The 27885-nt window shown below is 39.2% G+C and overlaps 1 protein-coding gene across 25 annotated transcripts in view; it reads left to right on the top strand.

The window, feature by feature from the left end:
* CAMK2D (calcium/calmodulin dependent protein kinase II delta) overlaps positions 1–27885 on the top strand; it is a 254852-nt gene that overhangs the window by 159155 nt on the left and 67812 nt on the right. For 14 of the 25 annotated variants that reach the window (XR_005598921.1, XR_005598923.1, XR_005598926.1 and 11 more), the window contains exons 6-13: positions 2875–2947; positions 11062–11164; positions 16220–16303; positions 17317–17411; positions 19459–19581; positions 20730–20813; positions 21645–21687; positions 26725–26762. Coding sequence is in view for 13 of the 25 variants with exons in the window: in XM_039539733.1 (XP_039395667.1) it covers positions 2875–2947; positions 11062–11164; positions 16220–16303; positions 17317–17411; positions 19459–19581; positions 20730–20813; positions 21645–21687; positions 26725–26762 (643 nt within the window). In the remaining 12 variants the exon portion in view is untranslated. Of the gene's footprint in view, positions 1–2874; positions 2948–3933; positions 4007–11061; positions 11165–16219; positions 16304–17316; positions 17412–19458; positions 19582–20729; positions 20814–21644; positions 21688–26724; positions 26763–27885 lie in introns of those variants that run through there. The other 11 variants (XR_005598922.1, XR_005598925.1, XR_005598924.1 and 8 more) reach the window with 4 other exon arrangements.

The following is a 27885-nucleotide window of genomic DNA, read 5'->3' as shown; positions in this document are numbered from 1 at the left end:
CACTTTCTGCCTCAATTTTCCCATCTGTAGAATGGAAATAATACTTTAATGTGACATACACACCAATTTTGAAAATCTCTACATATTTAGTTTTACTTGTGTTCTGAATCCAAAAAACTTTTCCTTCCTTTGAGATACATTTTTTTCCATTAACAAACGGTAATAGCTACTGTGTGTCTGTCAGTGCTCAGATTGTGGAGCTACAGTTACTAACTGTAACTGCAACTGCTTATTGAAAAAAGGGAAGAAAAGACTGAACCTTAACATGATTCTTTAGAGGTAGGGGCATCCAGGGTACCATAGTCTTTTCCCAATTCAGTGTTCTGCTGAACTCATGACGTTTCCAAATCTGCAAACACTCTGGTCCATTAGGTTCCCTAATGCACCTCTTCATATTTGTCCCATTGCTAACTTCTGTGGGAAAATTCCTTTTAAAATAAATTTAGCTAGATATTTTGCTTCTATATATTTATAATACCCAAATCACATAGAGATGCCATGTAGCAATATAACATTCAGTCAGTACTTTACAATGGTAAGGGTTGTTCTTTTAGACCACAGTCATTTTATGTACAACACATTATTGGGAGTGTTTTAAATAACAGCACAAATATTCTGTCCTTTAAATTTCATTTAGCAGACAGAGAGAAAACATTAGCAGTGTCCCAAGTGTGTATAACAAGTAGTAATGGGATGATGGTGAACTAAGGAAAATCTGGGCTGGATGTTAGGAAACCTCCTGACACTGAAATTGATTAGACTGAAAAATAATCTCCCAAGAAAAGGGGTGGAAACCTGATCGCTCATGACATTTAAAACTAAGCTGGATAAAACATGCTGCAGAGGAGAAAACTGGATTAGCAGTTGTGGAGGGCTGACAATAATTTTTGCATACCCTAATTTCTTTAGTTCTATGGAAACAGTCACATTTTCTAATGCTGATGCCAAATGCCACAAAGTGGTTATGCTTTGTTTTTAAAGAAAATAAAACCTGAGGTGATTATTCTGTCTTAAAAGTTATTATATGATGCAAAGGGGTGCATACAAATATATTCTGTATTAAACAAGAGGAGTGTTTATGGGTGTTATGCATCTATGTATGTGTTTGTGTGTGTCCTTAGAAGTAGCTAATGAGCTTTATAGATGCATGATCTATAATAAAAATAAGTCTTGTTCCAGCAAACCCTTACCTAAGTAGTCCTTATTCATGCAAGCAGTTTAAACAATCAATAGGACTACTTAAATGTGTTAGTGACTACTCATGTAAGAAAGGGTTTTCAAAACTGGGCTCTACTTACTGATTTATGACTGTTCCTACCTACTGAATTTCATGGCGAAAACATTTGCTATGATCAGCATCAAATCCATGGCCCTTTGCCAAGTACAATACATATAGTCCCAGATTTCTGACCCAATGGGAAGTAAAAATGAGCTCTTCTCATTGGCCGTAACAGTGCTAAAAATGTCTGAAAATCATTCCATTGGTGTAGAAAACCAAAGTTTTCAGCTGTGATTTTTTGGCACTATAGATTGGCCAAAAGTTTCAAATTGCATGTATAAAACCATGCTGCTAATTCCACGTTTTAAGCACCTAAATAAAAGCGGCTTGATTTTTCAGTGGTAATTATATCAATGAGAATTATGGGTTCTCATCATTTGGTTGTACACTTATCCATTTAGGAACCTATATTCATACACCCATGTTTGAACATTTTAGTTCAGGGCCTTTAATGCTGATTTCCATTTTACACGTGCCAACTAACCAAATTATTGTTGTCACTGCTGTTTTAAATGAAAATGTATACCTCCTTATTGAATTATTTACATTTATTTTCCCATTAATACTTTCTACAAGAACCATTATATTCAAAATGATAAATGTTTTGCTTTTTCTTGTTTATTTTTTAATCTTTACTCTCATTTCTTCTGTATCTTTTCATTTTTGTTCATTTCCTTATTTCAACACTTGTGTGTTAATATTGATGTCAGACTATAAACTTTCTCAGAAAGTACATCAGAAACTACTTAAGGATTTCACTGCCCTCCCAGATTTTTTCTGTTTTATTATTTTTTTTTTAAGATTTGAAATGTTCTTTAAAAATCTCCTTGCTGCTGAATGAAAACACCACACAAATTGTTCTGTTTGATGATACCACACTTTAGATGTTAAATGTCTTTTTTGTTTGTTTTTGTATTTAGTTTTTGTTTGTTTTAGATCTGGAAATACACCTCTACCCCGATATAACGCTGTCCTTGGGAGCCAAAAAATCTTACTGCGTTATAGGTGAAACCACGTTATATCGAACTTGTTTTGATCCGCTGGAGTGCACAGTCCCGCCCCTCCCAGAGCGCTGCTTTACCGCGTTATATCCAAATTCATGTTATATTAGGTCACATTATCAGGGGCGGCTCTCGGCATTTTACCGCCCCAAGCACGGCAGGCAGGCTGCCTTCGGTGGCATGCCTGCGGAGGGTCCGCTGGTCCCGCGGCTTCGGCGGACCTCCCGCAAGCGTGCCTGCGGGAGGTCCTCCGAAGCCGTGGGACCAGCGGACCCTCTGCAGGCACGCCGCCGAAGGCAGCCTGCCTGCTGCCCTCGCGGCGACCGGCAGAGCGCCCCCCACAGCTTGCCGCCCCAAGCACGCACTTGGCATGCTGGGGCCTGGAGCCGCCCCTGCATGTTATATCGGGGTGGAGGTGTATTTTTATATTCAGCATTGTTTTGTTCCCGTTCCATGTGCAATTAAGATTTGTCAAGAAATGTAAATCCGTTTTTGTTCCTTATATTTTGTTAAAATTTTATTTTATTTTGTATTTGATGTGATTATGTGCCTTTAAAATGTTCTCCCTTCCATTCTGCCCTTGTATCTTTGCAGTCATTGTATACAGCAGATTCTAGAAAGTGTTAATCATTGTCACCTAAATGGCATAGTTCACAGAGACCTGAAGGTCAGTATCTGGTGCCCATCAATTGGATAAGAGTTTTTTTTTTACTTTGAAAGGGCAGAGGGTGGGTTGGCTGAGATGTTCCCTTGCTTATCCTCCTCACCCTCAAAATGACTAAAAGAATAAATAATGCATGATGCCTCTTTCCAGTTTGCAAGTCTACAGGCCTAACATACATCATGGCAAAAGGGGAAGTAGTTGCTTTAAGATTAAAACCTGTAACCTTCTAAGGTGTTGGACTTATCACACCTAGCTGAACGTGGTTGGTATGATGCATATATTTTGGAAGGGATTTCATTAATCATTCTGAATGCACCTGGAGTTGCACTTTGGCTGTGATGTATGTCAGCCTGCAGATTTAAACACCACTTCTGTTCTGAGACCATGGGTTGCAGTAGCAGAACAACTGGTCACACATTGCTCCATTAGAGTATGATGAACTCTCAGGCAAGAGATGAAGATTTCCAACTAAATTAAAGCATGAGAAGTTAATAAGTTATCTAAAATACATTACTTACAGTAATTTTACCTTAATGGCTGCTATGATTTCTAATGCAACAGAGAGCTCTCAGGAAGTAAGGGAGGAAAAGGAACAAATGCCACTAAATATTTAACATAACTTTTTAAAAAATGTTATCAACACATTTTCAGTATTTGTTGCATTTTTAAAATACAGTAATCTCCAAAACAGCACATCCATGTTAACAGGACTTCTACATTAAACCCCAAGTGGAGTCCACGTTGACCTTCCTTCTTCCAAACTCCCTGTACAGATCAAAATGGGTTAAAATAAGGTAAAGCCTTCACATGGCATGGCATTTCTGAGATAGTAACTGCTCTGTGTGAGTGATGTGTGTACATTTCTGAAGGTTGTGTAAAACATCTTCAGTTGTTTGCTAGTTTTGCACTTTAACCCAGTCTCGCTGAGAGTATACAGACAGTGAGTGTAAGCTTGGAACTAACACACGCCCCCTGGTGTTTGCATGCAGTCATTGCATTCAGCAGATCCTGGAGGCTGTGCTACACTGTCATCAGATGGGAGTAGTCCATCGGGACTTGAAGGTGAGTAATGCTGTTGGAGCAGATCTCACACCACACAGCTCCTACTTACTGTTCAGCTGCAGATGTGCATGTAAAGGCAGAAGAGATGAGCATGTCTTTTTGCATAAACTTGCTTGTAGACTTTACCGAACTGGAATAGCTAACCTAATTGAACAAATTGTTGCTGTTTAATAGAATTTCAATTTAAAAAACAATTACAGATACCAGACTTGTCCAGTGAAATTGTAAATATTTTCCTTTCCCTCGTCAGTGGCAAAAATAGGAGTGAACCTCTAAAATCCTCTCAACCTGCTCAGGGATTGTCATTATCTATACATCTTAGTAACAGAGAACAAAGGGAAAAAGGAGTTATTTTTCAAGTATTAGAGCCCGTAATGTAATTACATAAATAGTATGCCACTCTGTCATCCCAGAGCTGTCTGGGGTGGGTGTGGGGGGAGCAGCAGAGCTAACATGAATATGACTTTCAAACCATTTTTAGAAAGAGCTGCCTGTGAAGCATATTAATACATGCAGGCCCCATGTCCTAGTAGTAAATGGCCATCCTGAGATCGCTGCTACTGAGGCCTGCCCTATTCTACTTCCTGTTGTGGCTGATTGTGCTACAGGCCACCTTTGTTTAAAGCTGGAATTGCTGCAGTTTTCTGACCAGAAAGTTCTTGAAGGTTAGAGTTCTTCATAGAGTGGTGTTAGTATTTAGAATAGAATTTTGGGGAAATTCTAGAATAGATTTAGAATAGAATTTTGCTAAGAGGAATATCACCCCGTCTTAATTACATAGATTTCCAAATGACTGGTGATAACTGCTACATCAAATTCCATCTGATGCAAGTTGGAGATGGAACTAAAGAGGTTGAAGTGATCTCTCCCTTTCTGCTCCTGGATGGCTCATAGGGTATTTCTACACTGCAATTAAAAACCCATGGCTGACTTATGCCAGCTGACTCAGGTTCACGGGGTTCGGGCTAAGGGGCTATTTAATTGCAGTGTAGACAATCGGCTGGAGCCCAGGTTCTAGGACCCTGCAAGATGGGATGGTCCCAGAGCTCAGGCTATAGCCCAAGCCGAAATGTCTACACTACAATTAAACAGCTATGCAGCCCAAGCCCTGCGAGCCTGAGTCAGTTCGCACAGGCCAGCCGTGTCTAATTGCAATGTAGAGACAAACTAGATAGTCTATAAAAACACTGGTACTGACTTCTCATTCTTCATACAAAAGAAGAGAAAAACTAAACTCAGACAGCATTCAGTCTCCAAGATCCTAGATGCAGTTAATCTGTTTATATAGAAGGCTAATGGAAACTATCTGAATAAAGGGTTCCCCTTAAAAAGGAAATAAGGTGGCATCTTTATAGCCCAAGGCAGTTGTTTGAGCACACTCTCTCTCTGTCTCTGTTTTCTCCATACTGCCAATTCCCTTTCTCTTTGGTCAGGGAATTTTATTATAGGGTGGTGGAATTTCCTTTCCAGATTGGGGTTTTCCATCACCAGTGATAGAGCCAGGATTAGAACGTTGTCTTCCCTCTCCTCATCTCTCACCCCTAGGAAAGAGCTGTATAGTTACTTTATTTATAGATTTCCTTAATGTTACGCTAGATAAATCTAAGGGGTTGTAATGCAGGAAAACAGGAATGAGAAAACCTAGAGGATGTGGTGGATTCCAAAAGCACAGACTGCATCCCCCATTTTGCTCTTATGGAGCTCCCATATTTCATATTTTGGACAACATTACAATGCCAAGTCTCTGTCCAGTCTACAAATCCTTCTCAGCAGCTGGATAACACATGTCTCGGTCAGCACCAGCTTTAAATGAAAGGATATGAAATTTGACCAGATGCTTTAAAGATGCCTGATCCCACTCTATATACTGTACAATCCACCATTAAAGAAACTGGAGTGTAGCTATATACACTGAGAGGATAAGGAATGGTTGAGGCAGGGGCGGCTCTAGACCCCAGCGCGCCAAGCAGGCGCTTGGGGCGGCCGTTTCCCGGGGGGCGGCATTTGGCTCCGGTGGAGCTCCCGCCGGCATGCCTGCGGCAGGTCCACCGGAGCCCGGAACGAGCGGACCTGCCGCAGGCATGACTGCGGCGGGTCCCGTCTTCCCGCGGCTCCGGTTGAGCTCCCGCAGGCATGACTGCGGCAGGTCCGCTCGTCCCGGGCTCCGGTGGACCTGCCGCAGGCATGCCGGCGGGAGCTCAACCGGAGCCGCGGGAAGAGGGGACCCGCCGCGGGACCGGGGAAGGGCGGCGCAGCGCTCCGCGCTGCTTGGGGCAGCGTCATTTCTAGAGCCGCCCCTGGGTTGAGGTACCATTCATAGGTTCATATAAAGTGACATTTTCTTCAGAGATGCATGAAAAAAGAATGATCCCTTATGTAACCCAACTGTGCTCTCTCCACCTCAGCCCACTTGTGGATTTTTTTATTTTGGCAAATCCTGAATGAATTGGAAGCAGTAGAGACACTTTGTTCCTATTACACTTCAGTGCTTAAATTTGAAATAATTTCATTTTCAAGATGAAAACTGAAAATCAGTCCCCTTCGGCCCACATGGAAGTGACACAGAGAAGGGAATACGTAACCGGGCCATATTCAGTTTTCCACAACTCTCTCCACACAAGGATCTGGTGAAACTCCAGCAAGAAAGCCTGGAGAGGCCACTTAGAACTGGAGCAGCAGGCGGCCAGGCATCTGGGGAATGGTGAGGGTTTGGAGGTAGCTTTTCCTCAAACCCTGTCCGTATTCTGACAGCATGCTTACAAAATGTCCTTTCCCATTTGGTGTGAGAGGGATGATCTGGCTTCATTTTAGGGAAGTATGCATATATTTCTAGCTCTTTTTTTAATGCAGTTGAGCAGCTAGAAATGAAGACGTGATCTGGCACCATATGACCACCAGGAAGTGCTCCATGGAACACTGTTTGGGAACCTTGGTGTATTGGAATGGGTCTAGAACCCAATCCAGAAAAAAACTACCTCATAGATGTTTAAAATTGCTGGCAGAAACACTTACTGCCTTCTTTCACATAGTTCACAACACTCTTGCATGTAGAAATTTTAAGATCTAAGTTACATTGGCTCTGGCAATCAGCACCAATGTTTCTCTTGAGAATCTGAGATGATTAACAACCCCCACAAACTCCCCTTGTGAAAAAAATAATCAAGATCAGGCTCCAGATGTATTAAAATCCACACAAAACCTTTCCGAATAAACACGTTTCCACAGACAAGCCATAAATTTATCTCTGTTAATTTATTTACAAGTAACTTTTAAAATCATCACTGCTTTTCTACATGCATGACTGCAGCCAAACTTCCTTAGTGCAGAGTGCAACTTTTTGATCCAGACTGATTTGTTAGAATCATGGATGATACACAAGATTATGCTGTAAAATCTCCCAGTTCCTCTCCAGTTATGCACGTATGCCTTAGTCATTTGACGTTCATGCATGATAAATATCTAGTGTGTTTCTTGTTATCCTGAACTGGCAGCTGCATGTTCTTTAAGGGCATAGTCCCACACTATACTGCCTGGAAGGCTGTTGATCTTATCATAGGAGTAAACGTGCTGCTTCTTTTTTTATTGAAACATACTTATTATCTTATGACAATGGTATTTGCTTACAATACTTTAATCTCATTTAATAAGGAGATTACAGATTTCTAATTGTATAAAAAAGTGTGTGGGGGGGGAGACAGATACCATTTCACAATGTGATCCCATTCAAAATAGGGTATGTGCTTGACAAATTAGGACTTCTGTGTGTCAACTGGTAGTGTATGAAATTTCACTGTGTTGGATTGTTGAAGATCACAAACAAATAGGACCATCCATTGCTTTAGTGGCTCCCTGTTTAGCCAGCTGAAGACAAAATGGAGGGGGTCTCCCAGGGGTTTAAATAGACTTTCTCTTGTGGGTGGAGACCCCCTCCTCACTCCTATGCAAAGTCCAGCTCCAAGATGGAGTTTAGGCGTCACCTGGGCAAGTCACATGTCCATGCATAACTCACAGTTTTTACAAGTAGCATCCATTCATAGGTTCATAGATTCTAGGACTGGAAGGGACCTCGAGAGGTCATTGAGTCCAGTCTCCTGCCCTCATGACAGGACCAAATACTGTCTAGACCATCCCAGATAGACATTTATCTAACCTACTCCTAAATATCTCCAGAGATGGAGATTCCACAACCTCTCTAGGCAATTTATTCCAGTATTTAACCACCCTGACAGTTAGGAACTTTTTCCTAATGTCCAACCTAAACCTCCCTTGCTGCAGTTTAAGCCCATTGCTTTTTGTTCTATCCTTAGAGGCTAAGGTAACAAGTTTTCTCCCTCCTCCTTATGACACCCTTTTAGATACCTGAAAACTGCTATCATGTCCCCTCTCAGTCTTCTCTTTTCCAAACTAAACAAACCCAGTTCTTTCAGCCTTCCTTCATAGGTCATGTTCTCAAGACCTTTAATCATTCTTGGTCTCAACCCAAAGTTGATTTTTTTGGGGGGCGGAGGGGGGAATAGAGAGAAGATGAGAAGTCAAGGAAGTTTCATTCAGCCATTTTTAAATTCAGTGGCGGTGAAAAAATACTTAATACTTTTGATTAAACCTTTTTAGATACAGCTACCACAAAAATAGCAAGGAAAAAGAGAAAAATAAACCTGTTGGTATAAGAATCATTTAATTAATAGTTAGTTCTTTGCTAGGTTTTTGATTAATAAAAGTTTTGTGTAACAAGAAAAAAATAAACTTCTGAACAAGATTTTAGAAGAACCTAGTAAGAAGCCATTATTATTTATCATCATCATCATCATCACTGCAATGCCTAAAGGCCCTACCCACATTAGGGTCCTTTTGTGCTAGGCACTGTAAAGACATATACTAAAAGTCAGCCTCCACCCCAAAAGGCTTACAGCCTTAGGCCCTGATCTTGCAAACATTATTAACCTTAAGCATGTGTATAGTTCCACTGAAACCAATGAAGTTGCTCACATGCTTAAAATAAAGCTTGCATTGAAGTGTTGGCAGTATTGGGGCCTCACTTTAAGACAAAATGTAATGATTTGATGCACTATTTTTAACATCCCTGCACAAGAGATGGTTCAGGTAATTAGTGAGATAAATTTGCAGGAGGGAGATTGTAACTAAAGTAAACATAGGGCATGTCCTCTTTTTTAAAGAAAATGTTTTAATAAGAGGGGAGGGGGAAATGTCAGGGGAAGAATATTGGGTCCTACAGATAGTGTTTCAGCTATATTTTTTCTGAACTCTACAATATTCTGCAAATTCTAAAAAAAGTTAACTTTGCTCTAGCAGCCTTATCTTTGCAAAGATTGATGTCCTGTATATTCTAAGGCAGACCCCCAACGTGGTGCCTGTGGGTGCCCGCGTACTGGCCGGCAGACGAGCATCTGCTGAAATGCTGCCAACAAGCTGCATTATCCAGAGGCGTTGCCACCGAAATGCCGACGCCTCTGGATGACGCTGCTTGGCGGCGGCATTTCGGCGATGACGCCTGTTGACATTGCCGCTTGTCAGCGGAATTTCAGGGGATGTTCGTCCGCCACCACAATCCTCCATGGCTCATCATCTGGTGCCTGCCAGACGAAAAAGGTTGGGGACCACTGTTCTAAAGGGTGTATTTAACAGCATACACTGACATATTTTAAATTAAACACTATTTTGAATTCTAACTTTTGCATTTCCTTAGCTTCTATTTTAAATATGTAAAGTTAATGTTGCATTTGAATTCACATTAGAAACAAAGCCAAGTACCTTACTTACAAAGTACCTAATCAAAATACTTTAAGCAGTGCAGAATTTTTTCCAGTTTCTTCTGAAACTCATAAGCAATCATTAATAGTGTTCTATCGTAAATTAATGATAATTGCCAATAGTAGTAGATATACCTATACAAAAAGAAAAACTCTCTCAGATTCAGTGTACAGCAATTGTTCAAAAACATTTATTTGGTTAAAAATAGTAATTTCTTGCTGTTGCCTAGAATCTAACTTGTAATTGAACGTTATGACAAATAGCAACAATAACAGTAGCTATTATTACTATCCTTGCTGTTGCTATTTCTGGTTACAGACCATGTGTGAGGCACTGTGCAAACACAGAGGGTACAGTCCTCATGCAGAAAAGATTGCACTATATAATCTATTTAATATCCATTCTCTAAATATGTATATAAAATCATGACTCTTACTGTTATTACTGTCTGATGCAAAGCACATTTATAATCAGAGGGGTAGCAGGACCAGGACCAGACTTCAAAGAGAAACTGCTGAGCTTCAGTTCATTTGCAAATTTGACACCATCAGCTCAGGATTAAACAAAGACTGTGAATGGCTAGCCAACTACAAAAGCAGTTTCTCCTCCCTTGGTGTTCACACTTCAACTGCTAGAAGAGGGCCTCATCCTTCCTGATTGAACTAACCTCGTTATCTTCAGCCTGATTCTGGTCTGCATATTTATACTTGCGTCTGGAAATTTCCATTACATGCATCTGATGAAGTGGGTATTCACCCACGAAAGTTTATGCTCCAATACATCTGTTAGTCTATTAGGTGCCATAAGACTCTTTGTTGCTTTTTACACATTTATAATGTTGCTGCAGATAATAAACTGATCCTGCAAAAATTCTGCATGCAGATCAGACCCAACCTATATTTTTTCCTACAGCATTTTTGTAGGTAAATTGTGATTGCCAGCTTTGTGTCACAAAGGAAGGTGCCACACTTATTTGATCACACAGGTCCCCATAATCTCTTCAGTAGGTCTACACATCTCCTTTAGTCTGGCTGTCATGTAGGATTGGGAAGGCCATTTGCATGCCAGGAAGTCCTTTAGAAGCAGGAATGAAATGCATAGGTTTCTGTAATATTCAGGGGGAAATGCATGTTTTTTTCTTCACTCTATAAGATAGGCAATACTGAAAAGTACAAAACTGTAATTGGATACTGTACTGGGAAATGTAAATGCTGAAAAAAGTTACTTACAATGTGTTCTCATCTCACTTCCCTTCTCTCTCTCTCTCTCTCTCTCTCTGAATAAAGCCTGAGAACTTACTGTTAGCTAGCAAATCCAAGGGAGCAGCTGTAAAATTGGCAGACTTCGGATTGGCTATAGAAGTTCAAGGAGAGCAACAGGCTTGGTTTGGTAAGTGAACCTTCTTTTATTTTTTGTTTATTGTTTGATCTCACATTTCTGCCCATGCTCCCAACCCTTCCTGTTACCCACCCTAATAATAATAATGGACAATCATACATAGTAGAGTTGAATATGTAGTGGTTGGCTATTTGGTTTGTACTGTAATTCAGTTTCTACATCTTACTTCACTTTGGGCTTTTTTCTGCACAGTGTTGAGCATCCTGAATTCTTATGACCTCAGCAGAGGCTGGGGAGCTCAGCATCTTGCTTAAAAACTCAGTGGGTAAAATTTTTTAAAGCGCTTATGTGACATAGGAGCCTAAGTCCTGTTTGCAGATGTCACTTAGAGACTAAGAAGCCTAAGTCCCATTGACTTTCAGTAAGAGGCACAAAGATATATTGAAGGGTGGAGTCAAATGCATCCATTATGACTTCAAAAAGAGAAATTTCTTTCTTCAAGTCATCTCCTAAACGCTCTCCCCCCCCACTCCCTTAAGAAGGAAGATATACACTGTCAGATTGTACCCTCTAGATCATGCATGAAGGGGTCAGGCAGAGCTCTTTACGCACATTCTGAGATCCATGGTAAGGGTAGTAAGTAGACCCAAAGTGTGCAGGGGGGAATAGGATCACCAGGGGTGGGAGTCACACATTTTCCCCTTCGCACTTCAGAAAAGATAATACAGCCCCCAGATAACTAATCAATCAGTTCATCCAGGCCTGATTTAAACATCTGCAGATTGCAAATTCATTATTGTCATTACCTGAAGGTCAAAATAAATAAAAGCAAGAAAAAGGGTTTATTCTCTGTTTTTTTAAAAAATACTAAGGTATGTATGAATATGGTGTTTGTAACTCAACAGATGTCAAGCGTAAGCAAAAATAATTGTGACCCCAAAGGAACAATATAGCAAAATGGTTGTAGCAGATACCCATTCACACGTACAGTAGCTGGAAAACTATGTTTAAAAATTAAATTAAAAAAAACAGAGTTTGCTGTCAAAGCATAAGGATAACAGAACAAAAGCGGCAGGTTAGCCATGCTGAGTGTCTGAAGAGTTGGGTACAGATGTACACATTTGTGCATAACAGCATCCTTATTAACTAGTTCAGTGTTTTAAATCTTGCTCTGTTTTATAGTGGATTTCTATAATCCAGAAGACACAGAGTTGCACTGGAGACCTAAATATTACCACTGCATATAACTGAAAAAGCCAGCACAACAGGACTTGGTCAAAAATAATACAGAATGAAGTTGGTGTGTATTAATGGCGAAAACAGCTGGCAAATCAGGAAAAAATTAATCAGGGTGATCTTTAATCCTGAGATTTTTTAAATGGTATTTCAGTAATAGGGTGAATTGAGAAGAGTGCTCAGGATTTTGCAGTTCCTGTGGATCTATGTAAAAAAAAATCCTGCAGTTGATCCTATGGAGCTGTGATGCATTTAAAGTAAATGTTCTGGGCTACAAGTAATTCAACAGGGGCCGCCACACAAAACTTGAAGAAGGGTATAATGTAAGAAATTCTGTACATTGTTGCGTAGGTTAGTGAAAAATGAACATTATTATGTAATTTAAAAATGAAACCAATGTGGTAAGTGACCAAGGCCTCTGGTATGAAAGCAGTAAGAATAGGATAGGCCCAGTAATTACTCTTTAATCAAACAGCTCTGTGGTACTGTTGAAATTAGGGAAGGACAAAGTGGTTCTGAAATACAAAAAGAACCAATTCAGCCTTCACCCAGTAGTTAAAAACTTCCCCGTCTTGTTAAAGGAAGTGTGGGGGAGTTGTAGGGCAGATCACAAGGAGAGGGAAGAGAGTGTGAATGGATTTGTTTTCAAAATATCTTTGGTATGGATTCAGCTGTTAGCAGTGGAATGAGGAAAATAGCATGTTGTAACAAAGCAGTTTTTATTTGTTTTTCTGTTTGGGGATGAAGGGTTCTGGGCCTGTTTTGGAGCCCTAATTTTCTTCCCCCATCCATTTCTAATAATGTTTTAAATCCCCACTTTTTCCACCCACAAAACTCTTGCATGGTATATAATTTGGGCTTCATTTTCCATTGACTTTCATGGAGTTACTTTTGATTTACACCGCTATGAGTTCAAAGTTAGGCCCTAATCTGCTACTTATACTGGTAAAAGTCCAAAGCCCATGATGCAAGGATGGTTTGTTCAGGTATTTGCAAGGAACATGCATGGATCATGCCTAATTAAATGCAGTGTTGAATATTGGTACATGATGTATGAGCCTCTGGGATAGTTCTGTGAAGAACAGTAACACGAAGCAGCTCCTTCTCATGCATGTCAAGTGCCATTCTTCCTATGTCTACACTGCAATCGAAAGTGGGGGGATTGATTAAAGCTCAGGTAAGCATACCCATGCCAGCTTTAATTTAGCAAACATGATTAAAAATAGCAGTGAAGCTGCAGCAGCACATGTTTCAGTGTGGGCTAGCAATGCAAATATGTACCCAGGGTTCTGGGCAGGCTTGTACAGCCCATGCTGAAGCCTATGCTGCTGTAGCTTGACTGCATTTTAGGCATGTTAGGTTGATTAAAGCTAGCACAGGTATTCTATCTAAGCTACAGTCACAGCTTTGGTTTTAGTGTAGATCTACCCATAGCTAGCCCTACAATGAAGAACTTGAACTTACATACCCTGTATAGTAATAGCATGTTGAACTTTCTCTCTCTCCCCTCTTCCAGTGGAACTTTTGTTATCTGGTGGATTTTCCAGCACTTAGTGAACTCACAAATACTACTTATAGCTCTGAACCAAGCAGGATCTTTTTCTATGTATTATACTATCCTGCAAAATTGTGTGAGGGACAAATTCTCTCCTGGCAGAGTTGCACTGAAGTCAGTGGATTTATGTCAGCAGAGAATATGGTTCAGAATATATTATATCCTGTTTGGAGAATACAGGATACTTTCCTGTTTTGCACATTTGTTAATCAAATAAGCCTCATTTCTGTGTAGCTGTTTGTAAAAAGCTTGGCAACGTTTTCCCAATACATTCCACCCAGTTAGCAGGTGTTTAATCTACTGGAAACCCATCAAGTGGGCTCTGTTGACTCACTTAAGCAAATGACTAATTACCCTACATTTAAGGTCCATGGAAAGATCCTGTTAACTCATTGGGAGCTGGATTGAGCCCAAGTTGCACCTTGTCTTAAATTTAGGGTTACCATATTTCAGGTTCCCCAAAAGAGGACACTGCTGTGGAGGGAGGAGGGAGGTATAGTTGGGGGAGTGGGATGCTGGAAAGATTACCAGCTGAGGCTCTAGGCACATAGACACTATTCAGTTAAATGGTCTTCTGGTCTTCGTAGGCCCTTGCATATCTTTTCAATTATAGATAGATAAAAATATGCTAGCCAAGTTTGCATAATATAGTAACAGTCACCAAATCAATATTCTAGTCGTTCAGGCAGCCTTATAAGCAATAGTACTTCATGACCATTGGCAAATGGGACAGATTCCACTAAAACTGTGTTTTAGAAAAAGTCTGAGATTAATCATCTCTCAGTGTCCCAGCATTCATTCATTCTAGTCATCTATTACTTTCATTCACCTATAACTTTCATTTTTCCATAATGCTTGGCATGTTATAAGAAAAAGGAGGCAATAGATTATATTTGGTGTCTTCTATGCCTCCATTCTGTTTCTCCTAAGAGGAAAACAACATTGTCTAGTATTTAACGAATGAGGAGGAACTTGTAAATTCCACGAGCCAGATTCACTACAGAGTTTGGGCCATCTTTTACCTGAAACATCCCCGGGGGAGCACAGGTACAGTAGTAGAAAACTGCCACGATGTCAGTTATATCAGAGGTGGCCTGGAAAGGGCCAGCACAGTCTGAAAAATGAAGGACAGTGTTTGGAAACAGGCTGCAGCCTGATTTGATTTCTACTGTGAGCAACTGCCACTATGATGCTCTGGTAGGAGCAATAACTTCTACTCCCCTCACGCATTTTTCAAAGGAGGGCAGTGGTAGTACCACAACCTGACATTGACTGGGATGAATCCCCACATTGGGAGAAGGGGTTTGGACAACATTTTGTAATATACACTGATCTACACTAGTTTTCTAATTCTGGCCCTACCTATTGATTATACATTGATAAAACTTTCCATGTGTGCCAGCGGCATTTTAGTCATGCAGTATTTTCACTTTTTAAATATGAACATGAGACTGTAGCTTTACTCTTACTGTATTCCATTTGGACAATAAGTGCACTTGAAATACCACTGAAGTATAAAATATGTGATAACAGTTGTAACACATCTGTGTGGATGTCAATCTGGTGATCCACAGAATGGATAGATGGTTGAATTAAAGGATCCACAGGAAATGATTTGTGATTCCTAAATGAGCTCTACTGAGATAATTTCTGTAGTTTAGATCTATCTTATGCTACCTCTGATCAGTTTAATAACAAACAACCGGCAAAAATGTTCATACGATCATGTAGGTACACCTCTTTTTTCCCTCTCTGTAACATACTTAGGGGCTAACTACGTCACTTAGGAGCTGGATAAAATCGAAAAGATACTGCATTTCCCGGGAGACAGACGGGAAGATCTAGTAGATATTTTCCCTCTGTAACTTTTGTGATTCTGTGACGCTAAATAAATGCACTTGCTTGTCATTGCTGGAGTCCTAAAATAGATATGCTGTAGTACATAAACCATGAGAGTGTCTGCACTGAATCTTTTTGTGAAATCTCCCATTCTTGCTCTATCATCAGTGTAGCTCCACCAGTAGCAACAGTGGGATTGCAGATGTAGGCAAGGGGCCAATGTTATTTTTACTACCATACCTCTACACTGAACATAGTGGTGTCCTCTATACACCAACACTCCCATTGTCACCTGATGAGCTGAGCTACAGGTGTCCAAAAGGTAGGAGATCTTAAAACTAAATATCTAATATAGACACAGTCTGTAGAAGAGGGTGTTATTTAAGAAGCCCTTTATTATACTGTATATACAGTTATGGGGAACACAACTGTTCTCATGACTGACTGGCTAACTCTCTCATCATGCTTTCTGACAGGTTTTGCTGGTACACCAGGATATCTTTCGCCAGAGGTGTTACGAAAAGATCCCTATGGGAAGCCAGTGGACATGTGGGCATGTGGTAAGAAACAATTTTAAAGAACTGTATTTAGCCCACTGCATTGTGCTCTGTCAGTTAAGAGCCTCTGTTTAGTGTATTTCAGAGTTAATTTTAAATGTTTCCTCATCTCATATTTACCTTTTCAGTAGTAGTTTATTTGAACAGTAGTTATTATTTGAATGTTACAGTTAAGCAAATGTGCTGTCAGAGCACTCTTGACTCTGTCTACATTACAGTTGTAACCATGTCATAGAACCTACAACAGAACATTTTTTCCTTAACATGGTTACAAACACGGTTCCAGTTTGTATTAAAGACTGGGCCTTAATTATATTTCATTACCAAGCTAAATACCAATCTCTCTCCGTAGCCTTAGCCTTCCAGTTAAAACCTTTGAATTGCCCTGAAATCATATCTGTAACCAGGTTAAGGGACAACCATTTTGTAACCTGGTTCTTTAACAGGTACTATTTGTAGCACAGACAGACTGATTGGGCCATATCTGTGAATGCACTTGTGTCTTGTAGTTATCACTAAACCACGGCCGAATAAATGACAGAAAGGCTTGTCTATGGTAGACTCTTTGCTTAAAACTTCCATCATCTTTACCAGCAGTGCATCTCCACTTATGAGAGCACTTACATTAGCAGGCTGGTTTTAATCTCTGTGTTGTCTAAGACTGTTCCGAGTAGGGCTAGAGGATATATCCCTGTCTGTCTCTAGAGCTAACTAGACATGTCCATTGTGGCCCCCATAGAATATAGGCACCATTTCCTGGCACATAGTCTTCCCCTGCACTCCCCATACTTTGTTCCAGAGTGTCGTCATGTGAACTCAACAGCTGCCTCAGAGCATTGTCAGGATGTTTATTTTCCAACATCTGGAAGATTTCTATTCAGCTGTACTACCAAATAAGTCATTTGCCTTATTTGTTTGTACCTGTTTTGTGCAGCCTTGAGGTATGATTCAGTTCATGTTCCCTGGGGCTAGTTTGCATGAATGGCTTAATTAGTGCTATTCTGGACTTCCTGCAGGTGTCATTCTCTATATTCTCCTTGTGGGATACCCTCCGTTCTGGGATGAAGACCAGCACAGACTCTATCAGCAGATCAAGGCTGGTGCTTATGACGTATGTATTATGAGCTACTCTTATAATTGTTTTTAATCACAGCTTTCAATATGATTTTGCTAGACTAAGAAGGGAGTGAAAACTAAGTAGGAATTAGTTCCTAAATATTTCTGTTTTTATCAGCATTTTTATGATCCACTCTTTTTATGTGTGTAAACATCTCTTTGGCCCATACAATATATAATATATACCATTACGCAATATATTTCTATCCACCTGTTTAAACAGTACCTATATTTCTACTATTGTGTGCCTTTGCCCACAATCCTACAGCTGTTGCTTTTTAGGGGTGGTGTTCAGAGAGCACAAGGTTTCTCTTTAAGCTGCTTATTGTTACTGATTTTACATTTCAATTAGATTAGTTACAGAGTATCACAGCTGTGATCTCAGTTGATTCACTTACAAGTTTGCATGTGTGTGTCTGGCTGGGACAAATGTGTGCAAAAGGAGCCTTACAAATACGAGTACCTCCTACAGTATGTTTTTATCAAATTCCTTTACTGCTCAGAGTCTGGTAGTTACATTAATCTAAAATCCTTTATAAATGATGGTTACTTTTGCCTTGTTCAGATCTTCAGTAATATTTCGAAATTGGCAAAACTTTAAACTCTTCAGCATATCACTGCTACCAACCTAAATGACTTCTTCCTGTGCATTATCTTTCATAAAGTTGTAGCCTGCCTAAACAGGCATAACGGTAGTGTCATAGAGCGCATTTCTGCAAACACTTAGTGGGAATAGTCCCATTGACTCTCAGTGCCCAGCAGTGAGCAGTGGAAGGATTAGACTAGTAGTTCAGAAGTGTTATAGATTTTACTGTACAGTGCATTTATTTTAGACACAGTGAAATAAAGTCTATTGGTGCTCAACTGTTAAGCAATTTAAAGACTGAATGACTCAAAAAATTGTAAGGCATACAGAGCTTTCTATCTTTTAAGCCATTCATGTAAGCCTTGTAGTGGAAATGAGTTTATGGTCTCAGTCTTGTTCTTGGTGGTCAAGTGCCCATATTGCAGAACATACCATTCCAGTTGGCACTACAGTCACAGCTGAGAAGGCAGTGATTAAATACGTATAGAGACTGGACCATGCTTCCATAATGGTGATCCCTGCAGAAGAAGGTAGCACTGTCACTCCCCTTTGATACCTGTTCTGTGGATCATCAGTGACTAGAGGGGCTATTAGATTCATAGACTTTAAGGGCGGAAGGGACTATCATGATCATCTAGTCTGACCTCCTGCACATTGCAGGCCAAGGAACCTCAACCACTCACTTCTGCGGTAGACCCCTAACCTCTGGTTGAGTTACTGAAGTCCTCAAATCATGTTTTAAAGACTTCAAGTTATAGAGAATCCACCATTTATACTAGTTTAAACCTGCAAGTGACCCGTGTCCCATGCTCAATTTCCACAAGCTCTAAATTCATTAATTTAAAAAGCGAAAAACACAAGATGTTTATGGCTGTGTTTCAGGAAAGCACTTGAGCACACACTTAGTCCCATTCCAATGGGACTTCAGCACATGCTTAAATGTTTTGCTGATCAGGGATGGGCTTAAGTACCTGATTAAGTGGTTTCATAAATCAGGGGTTAAACATTAAGATGTCATATTCACTGTTTAACATTCAAGAAGACAAATGAGTCTATGATATTTGTATTTATTATTTGTATTGCAGTACTGTATTAGGCAGTGTACAAACACACAGAAAGGCACACTTGCTGATCTGAATTTCTTAGCCTACTCTATTCCCCTTGAATTTGTAATTTCATCCTCTAAGTGTCAGTTTGTATCATGTTGTTGTACACATTTCTGTAAATGTTCCACTACAAAATAAGTTGACATCTGCAAGAAGCCTGTTAGAAGTCATCAAAACAATAAAGAAGAAAAAACATAATGTTTACAGAAAAATTTGTTTGAAATTGTTTTCTATATAGTAGGCTTCTTTACTCTTCAAATTTTAAGCTCTGCTATCCATTCATGTGACATACTGCGCGCGCACACACATGTATAGAGAGAGAGAGAATTACGTATATATTTTTCCTTAAGTTTCCCTCACCAGAGTGGGATACAGTGACTCCTGAAGCCAAAGACCTCATCAATAAAATGCTTACCATCAACCCTGCCAAACGTATCACAGCATCAGAGGCACTGAAGCATCCGTGGATATGTGTAAGTAATTTCCACTTGCACATCTAAAAATTTTTACATGCGAAATAGTTGATAGCATTCTCCGAAATCTAGTGAACAAATTCAGAAGATTAATGATTATTTTTTACTTCCTTAGAGCTGTTTCATTGCAATGTAGTTAAATAGAGGAGATAAAACTATAATTATCTAGACTCTGTGAACCTAGAAATAATTACCATAACTGAGGCTCCAGCCTGAGAAACTGCTCCATGCAGGCAGACCCTTGTGCCCAGGCAGATAGAGACTTCACTGGGGCTCTTGAGCGGATACAGACATCCACTTGCACTGTGGAGAATGGAGAATCATGGCCTTTAAGACATCATTATTATGTGCATGCTCAGGGAATAATATAGTATGGAGCTGTATCAGTAAAAATTGTTATATCGTGCTTTGCAACTTCAGAGCAATTAATTCTCAAAACACTGGGAGATAGGTAAATGATACTGCCCCCATTGTGAAGGTAGGGTGAAACAGGGAAACAATAAAATAGGGATTTGCCTGAGGATACTCTGCGAGTCACTACCAGAACCACAATCAGAACTGGTGTGTTCCTGGTGCCCCGCTCTGTACTCATTCTAAGTAGGCTGCACTGTCTTCTCTATCGTAGAACAATACAAGTGATAATGAGTTTCAGAGGAAATAAGGAGGATGTTGAATATTTCTTTTTTACACATTTTCTGTTCCTGCGCATCACACAGTACTTCTAATGTTAAATAAAATTCCATTTCTTTTTTTAAAATAGAATTTTACAGGATACCACAATTCAGGATACTATTACTGATTTTTTATTTTTATAATTATATATGGCAAAAATGGTTTGTTTTTAGTTAGTCTCTACATGGGTGTAAATCCCGCTGATTTAAGTTGGAGTTTTTCATAGGTAAGGACTGAATACAAACTGAGTCTCCAGTTTTGCATCAGGTTCCATGGGCATGGATCCCTGCACCCAGGCAAAATCTTGGAGACTTCACTGGGGCATTGAGGTTTGCTTGAGTAGATACCAGTGAAGGATAGGAGCTTAAGATTTAAGAATTTGGCCCATGCAGGTTATGATATGCTTGTTCTCCAGTAAATACAACATTACTCATAAATTTGTGTGTATTGAATATTGTTCTTTGCTTCTCCCTCAGCAACGTTCTACTGTGGCCTCTATGATGCACAGGCAGGAGACTGTAGATTGCTTGAAGAAATTCAATGCAAGAAGAAAACTAAAGGTAAGAAAGAAAATTTTCTTCAGGGCCATTTTAGTAGCAGGTAATTTTTGAAGGGTAAAAGGATAAGGTGACATATATTCCATGTAGAGGATAACCATTCCTTAAAGGGATTTTTATGGTGAATATTAACCATCTTGTGAACACTTAAAAACAAAGCTATATAAACAAACATCAGGCTTCGATCTTTAAATAAGTACAGCCATGTGAACTGTGCTGCAGTGCTTAATAAACAACATAAGGTTGAGCGCTGCATGCATTTCCAGCAGCATTTTGACTGCTTTTAAGATGCAATTAATATAAATATAATCTACATACCCCTCTGGAATCAGGACGATAGTGATGACCCTTCATTTTAAAATCACAGGCATTTCTCTCCTTAGATAAAGGAAAACCTCCCTTAGTTGATTGTGGCAGTGTACCCTTAATACTCTTTTGCAGGCCAGCCACTAGTGGGGACACACACACACACACACACAAAAACAAACACACACACACACACACACCTACCTCTCATCCCAATGTCATGTGTGTGCAATTTAGTTGATGACAAATATCCCTGTGTGTGCACATACATTTGTGGCAAGACTTGTTCTGACAGCTTAGTAACTATTCAGGGATATTATGGTAGGTAATAGCTTTAAGAATAAGCTATACTTTATCCATTCCCAATGTACCGCACCTTATGCCAAATAATGCATGGAAAATCCATCATTCCAGAGTTGACTTAGATATTCAAATGATTTATGATTAAGCAAATTTGCCTTTTTGGTCTATTCATGCTCAGAGCTGTGCATCAATAATGCTAATTTGAGTTAACATATGTGTACGCAGGGGGCCATTTTGACAACTATGCTGGCTACCAGAAATTTCTCAGGTACGTTTATTGAGCTCCAAATCCTTATGTTCTTTACGTTTTGGTATCTGCTTAATGCAACCAGGCTGTAATTAGAATTAGTTTAGTACAGTCAAGGTCTTTGCTACTGTGGAGTATGTAAAGTATAGTGTATAAAAGTTATTTCTTTTTTGCAGTGATCAGAGCAGAAATTACTCGCTGCTGTAGATTAAACTAAAGGGTCACATTGAGCTTTTTGTAAGATACTGGTGGTAGTTGTAATAATTTGATGCAATGTCTGTTTTTTTTCCCTTATTGTGAAGGGGGAGGGTTTTTTTCATTCTTATTTGTAGAATCCTATCAAAGAGCCCAGAAAATATTCCAGGTAGAAAAAGAAAAATTGCAAATGCTAAGGATAAATGTGCAAATTGAAATATGGTCAAAGAATAACATTTTAAAAGTTAAATTACATAGTAGAAGAGGGGTTGAATATGCAAAACTAAAATACATTTCTAAACTTTACAGACATAAGTTTTATGTTCTTATCTTATATAAAAAGCAACCTTATAGTACATATTTTACTACTTTTCTAGTAATATATCAAATCAAGTTTACTTCTAATACCATTCCTATTTGTTTGGGTTTTTTAATACTAATAAACACATGATAGTTCGTTACTCTTTTACCTCTGTCTCGTTCTCGAGCATCATATTATAGCAACATAAGAGTACTTTCTGCATATGAAATAATAGCTGTACCCTTGGCTGAATAGGTCCAAGGTGTTTGTTAGCCCAGGGCACAGTTATAATTTTGTCTTAATTAGGAACGCCCTCAAAATATTGTGTTATGCTTACATTTATAGTTACATATTTAAAGTTTTCAATGAAAGAGAAAAGAAGAAATACCAAAAATAAAATAGCTATAAATTTCTGAAAGGGAAATTTGTAAAAGTGTTAAAGCCTTTCTTTCCCTTCATTCCTCCGATTGCCTACACCTCTCTGCCTTCTTGTTTTCTTCCTTCCCCCCAGCCATCTACTCCCCTCCCTGCTAATTAGCCAGACTCTTGTCCCCCAAATAGCTATGATATATTTTTGTTTACATTGTGTTTCCATTCTTATTTAGAAGGGAGGAGCTAGGAACCTCCCAATGTAAACCTCAATATTTGAGAATTATTCTGGCAACCTTCATCCTAACCAGACATTGTTAATGCATATAAGACACCCACAAACAGGAGTGCAGGCATTTGAATAACTTAGGGTGAATTCTTCAGTAACTTTGCAACATCCTGTCTCTGTCTGAGGTAATTCTGTTGCAATATATTTAATTAACAGATAAAAATACTATAGTGCATTGGGCATGTTTTGAAGAATAATAAGCATCCAAAAATAAACAAGCTACAGCAGGATGCAAGTGAGACCAATTGGTCCAATCTGCTTGGTGTTTGGAATATGCAGTGCCCTTCTTTCTTAGGTTCCCCTATTTAATATACAGCTGTAACATGTAAAACCATCTTTAGGGATTGTAAATTATATTTGGTTAATGTTTAATGAATTGCCAGTAACTTTCAATTTCCTTTAAGAGTTGAACAAAATGCTGTAGTCTAAGACTGAGTATCTTGTCAAAAATGGATTATCTTAAAATATAAAGCATGTGTATCATTTCTAATCATTCTCCATAATCATTGTTTCACATACATCATATGTAAGGTCTAACACCTCTCTGAAGAACAAGAATGTCATAGTCCTTTAAAAATATTATTTCAGAATGTCTCGGCATGGTGATCAAAGACTTTTTCATCCATCATTTCAGTTGTTAATTTAAGACGTACCTGCACTTGAGATGACATTTTAGTTTTTGAGTTATTTATTCATTGAATTTCATTGAATGCATGCTTTTTAAGGTTGTTTGTCCATAACAATGTGTTTATAAAGTGTTTTATTTTTCCTTTTCTTTCTTCCTTTTATGTGGAATGTGTGTTTCTTGTGAGGTAAGACCCTCAGCAACTGAAAGAAACATCTTTTTTGTACCTCCTAAGCAAAATTGCCATCTGCCCTGAATCTCACTAATCTCTGCATGTTGTCACAATTCCATTTCTTATCAGTTTGCCTTCTGGCTTATTAGCAGTGCCTTCGGATTTATTTATAACAATTGCTTTTTAGTTGTGGGAAATCAGCATGGTCAAATTTTTCATTGTTAGCTTACTTTAGAATATGCTTTGCTACTGCAGTTTTTAATTCGCATACAGTGTCCCTGCTTACACAAAATGCTTTTAAATAGTATTAGAATTATATCACAAGCCAACAAAAAAGGCAAAAGATTTGTAGCTAAAGCTGGTGCTAACACTTCTTTAAACAGTTGTGTGTGGTTATTGCAGTGTGCAAAGTACAGGATATATACTGCGCTTGTTCTGGGCATGAAGCTCCTGTTAATGTACAGGACTTAAGTATAGAATATGTCCCATAATATTAAATATCTCATACCAGTCTCATACAAGAAACCTTTCCAGGGACACATCCCCTTACATGCTAGCAATCCTACAGGCACAATGGGAGGGGTAATGGCTGTTACAACCTTCATTATGACTCTCTTGTTGTTTTGTTTTATTTAATTTTTATTTTAAAAATTGTTTCCAAAACATGTAAAAGATTTTAAACATAAAACATAAATAGTTCATCTTATGACAAGCAACTTGTAAGAATTATATTTTTTCAATAGGTGGTGTGTTTTTTAGGTCTCTGAGTATAAAATAACCTGTGAAGCCAATAAACTTCTAATTTTCTTTTCTTTCCTGTAGCTTGAAAATAGCCATTTTCTGCTAAATTAGTTTAAGACTTTGATGCTCTTCCTATCTGATTAATTGTACAGAGGTAGGGCCCAAAACCCAATCAAGAATCAAGGGCCATTGTGCTAGGTGCTGTACCTACATTTAACAAAAAGGCAGTCTTTAGTCCAAAGAGTTTAAAGTATAACACCAGCATATTTTAAATATAACACATGCATTTCACATATAAAAATATTATGCATTACTCTTCCTTAGCACAGGTGGAGATACTTTGTGTCAACTTTAGCTTGAAATAAATTTTTATGAATGAAATTTTTCTGCTCCTGAAAAATAGGGGTTTATGATGGGCAGCAGTGACACATTCTTAACAGTGGTCTGAGTGGATCTGCTATCCTAACTGATAAAGTGATTTTGAGGAGTTTTACTAGATTATGGAAGATAACCTTAACTTCAGCTCTAGTTAAAGTTCCAATATCCTTTTAACAAATGTGAAAGACACTTTAATGAAGATTTGTTCTTTTCTGCACAGTTTCTATGGTTATATAGTCCATCATGTTTACGGTAGAACCACAATAATATGAGCACTTGACCCAGACACAGCAGGTGAATAATACATGGACACAGAAATATAGATGTGGCAGAAGCTTTATCTTCATTAACTTAACCAAGAGAAATGGTGGTACCCCAGCAAACTGGCTGAAACTAGACTAATGCTGTTCCCAACAGAATAAGCCCTCCTTCCGCCAGTCAAATGAAGGGGCCTTTCTGAAATGTCTTTGCTCCCTACTATCCTTCTTCATGTTCAGGATAATGGTCCAGATGAGTAATGTTTCAAGCTGTGCAAGACAGTGAAGCCAACTCCCCATCCCCAGCAACACCAAGAGTCAGGTCCAAAGTCTTCCAAACCCTCCATTTCTTTGCACTTTTGTCCTCAGCAACTGCCTCTCTGTGTAACAAGGAGAAATGGCGGCAAACTCCCCTTTAAAAATTTGTGAACAAATGGCAGCCCAATGGCTTACCCACAGCCACTTAGTCACCTTATGTCACCACCAGCTATAACAGCATGGACAAGACCTAGAGGTTGCAACTCCTAACTCACCTCTGCAGCCTTCAGCTCTTCTTCTGTTCCTCATCCTGGGTATCTTGCTATGTGAAGAGAGCACCAGGAATTGGTCACCTGTCTCCAGAAGTAGTACTAATACTCCAGATCAAAGGAACAGGGAGTCAGTAATGTGTCTTTGAGTCCACTGAACTAGGTGGACGACTACAGGCTGGGATTCACGGCCATTTCCAACCTCTATATTCCCCTCCACTCCACCATAACCCTACATAGATCGCAGGCACCCCTAGGAGTCAAGGCTCTAGGGTCTCTCTCCCCTGGGTTGGCTTGGCCACAGCCCCAGTGCCAACTAGCAAGGTGGGCATTTGTATCTATCACCAAAAAGCTAATCTCTCCCCATTTCTGAGCAAAAATGTAATAGTAAAAGGCTATAATCTTTACAAAATACAGTGGAATCACAATTAGCTAATCTAATTGCGACCAGGGCCAGACTGGATAACCAAAAATCTAGATAAACTACAATGGGGAATGGGTGGCAGGGCTCCAGTTGTGAGTCCTGGGCAGCGGGGCTCCGAGTGTAAGCACGACAGGCAGGAGCCCCAGCCTCCCAGGGCTGTCAGCCCAAGTCCTGCTGCTGTCAGTGCCGGGCAACTGGTGGTTCAGTTAATACAGAGAGCCACATAATAAAGGCTTGGTTAAATGGGGTTCTACTGTATTCTGCATTGTATTTCCTAGGAGTACATATTCACTCATAAATAAAGCAAAACAGTAAATGACAGCCACATTTTGTGATTTGTTATTCTTGATATTTTTGGCTGTGACCCTGCAAGCATTTACCCATGTGAATAATTCAGTTGAATTCAGTGCATCTACTCATACAGTTAGAGTTATATGTGTAAGCCTTTGCCAATTCACGGCTTTTGTGTGTTTACTTATATGCTAATGCACACATTTTAGAAACTTATAGTAGGACTCTCAGTGTGAAATAATGAGGTTCTATTGGATATGGCAGTGCCTAATGCAGCTCGATGTAGATCTTGACAAAATCAAGGTAGCAAATCTAAGAAAAGTGCTACTGCAGCCTTATGTCCAGTAGTCTGGGATTTGTAAATATTCCATTTCCTAAATGTAAAGCAGCAGAAGGAGGAACTAAAAACAGAAAGTGCTTGCTTTGCTTCAGACCTGATGGACTTTATTGATAACCTGCTGACATTGAATTTATTCTCTCATTTTACAGCAGCAAAAAGTTTACTAAAAAAACCTGATGGAGTCAAGGTAAGTTAAACAAATGCACCAAACTATACATCTCATTCAGCCTTCTTTTCCTTGTACCATTCCAACTTCTATTGACTTTGCGATTGGAAATAACTACATCTCGTCTTCATAGGTTGTGTTAAGAAATGGTTCTCACTGTATATTTGAAGCTCAGAATAATGTGTCAGAAAAGAAATAACTGAAAAACTGTACCATGTTTCAAATAAGGTTAGGAAAAATGCTGACAAGGGAATATTTTCCTTGCTTTTTAATAAAGGATAATCCTGTCATTAGTGATTCACTGTATTTTTAGCTGTTTAATATAAATGAGACTTTGGTCGTGGGTGTGTTAGCCTGATGGAACGTCAGAAGCTTACTGGTAGTTTGGGTCACACATGAAGTACATTCTACCAGGGGTACTTGGCAGAAGTCCAGGGGTTTAAGATCTCAGTGAATAAGCTCATCCTGACAGACCTTGGTAAGAATGGGAACATTTTGGCAACTTTCATAGATGATTTAGAGTTCCTATTTTCATATTACCAGGTCCCGCAGGAGGAGAGATGCTTCACAAATGAATGTTCTAGATAGATACTTTGAAATATAGCCAGGAAAAAAATCTCTGAGCATTGAAAAATGTTTTATTTCTTTTTCTCAGAGGATTCCTGAAGACTAAATAAAGCACCCCAGCTTTCCTTAGATAATGCAAAGTTTCTTCTCTTCTCAGTTCTGCCTCATTTCTCAGCAGTGTGTCTTTGACCTGAATTTTAGTTTTCTGTTTAAACCTTTTCTTTAACAGAGTGCTACTTACTTAAATACTCAATTCACAGCAGATTTGTCCTTTACTCACTTACACACACACACACACACACACACACACACACTCTCACACTTAAAAATGTTAAGGCTCTTAAAATGAATCCATTGTAGCCTGAATGTTACATAAAGTCAAATAATGGGCATCTTAGAGAGGATGAAGAAGCACGTCATTCTGTATGATTAGGTCATTGCAATACAGATTCCTTAACACGTCTTTGTGGAATGCAGGAATTTTATGTGCTCCAGTCAGGCTTGTATTTTTATAAATACCATTCTTCCTACAGGTTTATAATGGCATCTGCTGTATCTCCTTTTTGATAGCAATGTT

Source organism: Mauremys reevesii, linkage group 5, assembly GCF_016161935.1.
Source record: "Mauremys reevesii isolate NIE-2019 linkage group 5, ASM1616193v1, whole genome shotgun sequence".
Taxonomy (NCBI): domain Eukaryota; kingdom Metazoa; phylum Chordata; order Testudines; family Geoemydidae; genus Mauremys; species Mauremys reevesii.
The sequence above is the reverse complement of the archived record's forward strand: the minus strand, read 5'-3'. Positions and strand labels throughout refer to the sequence as shown.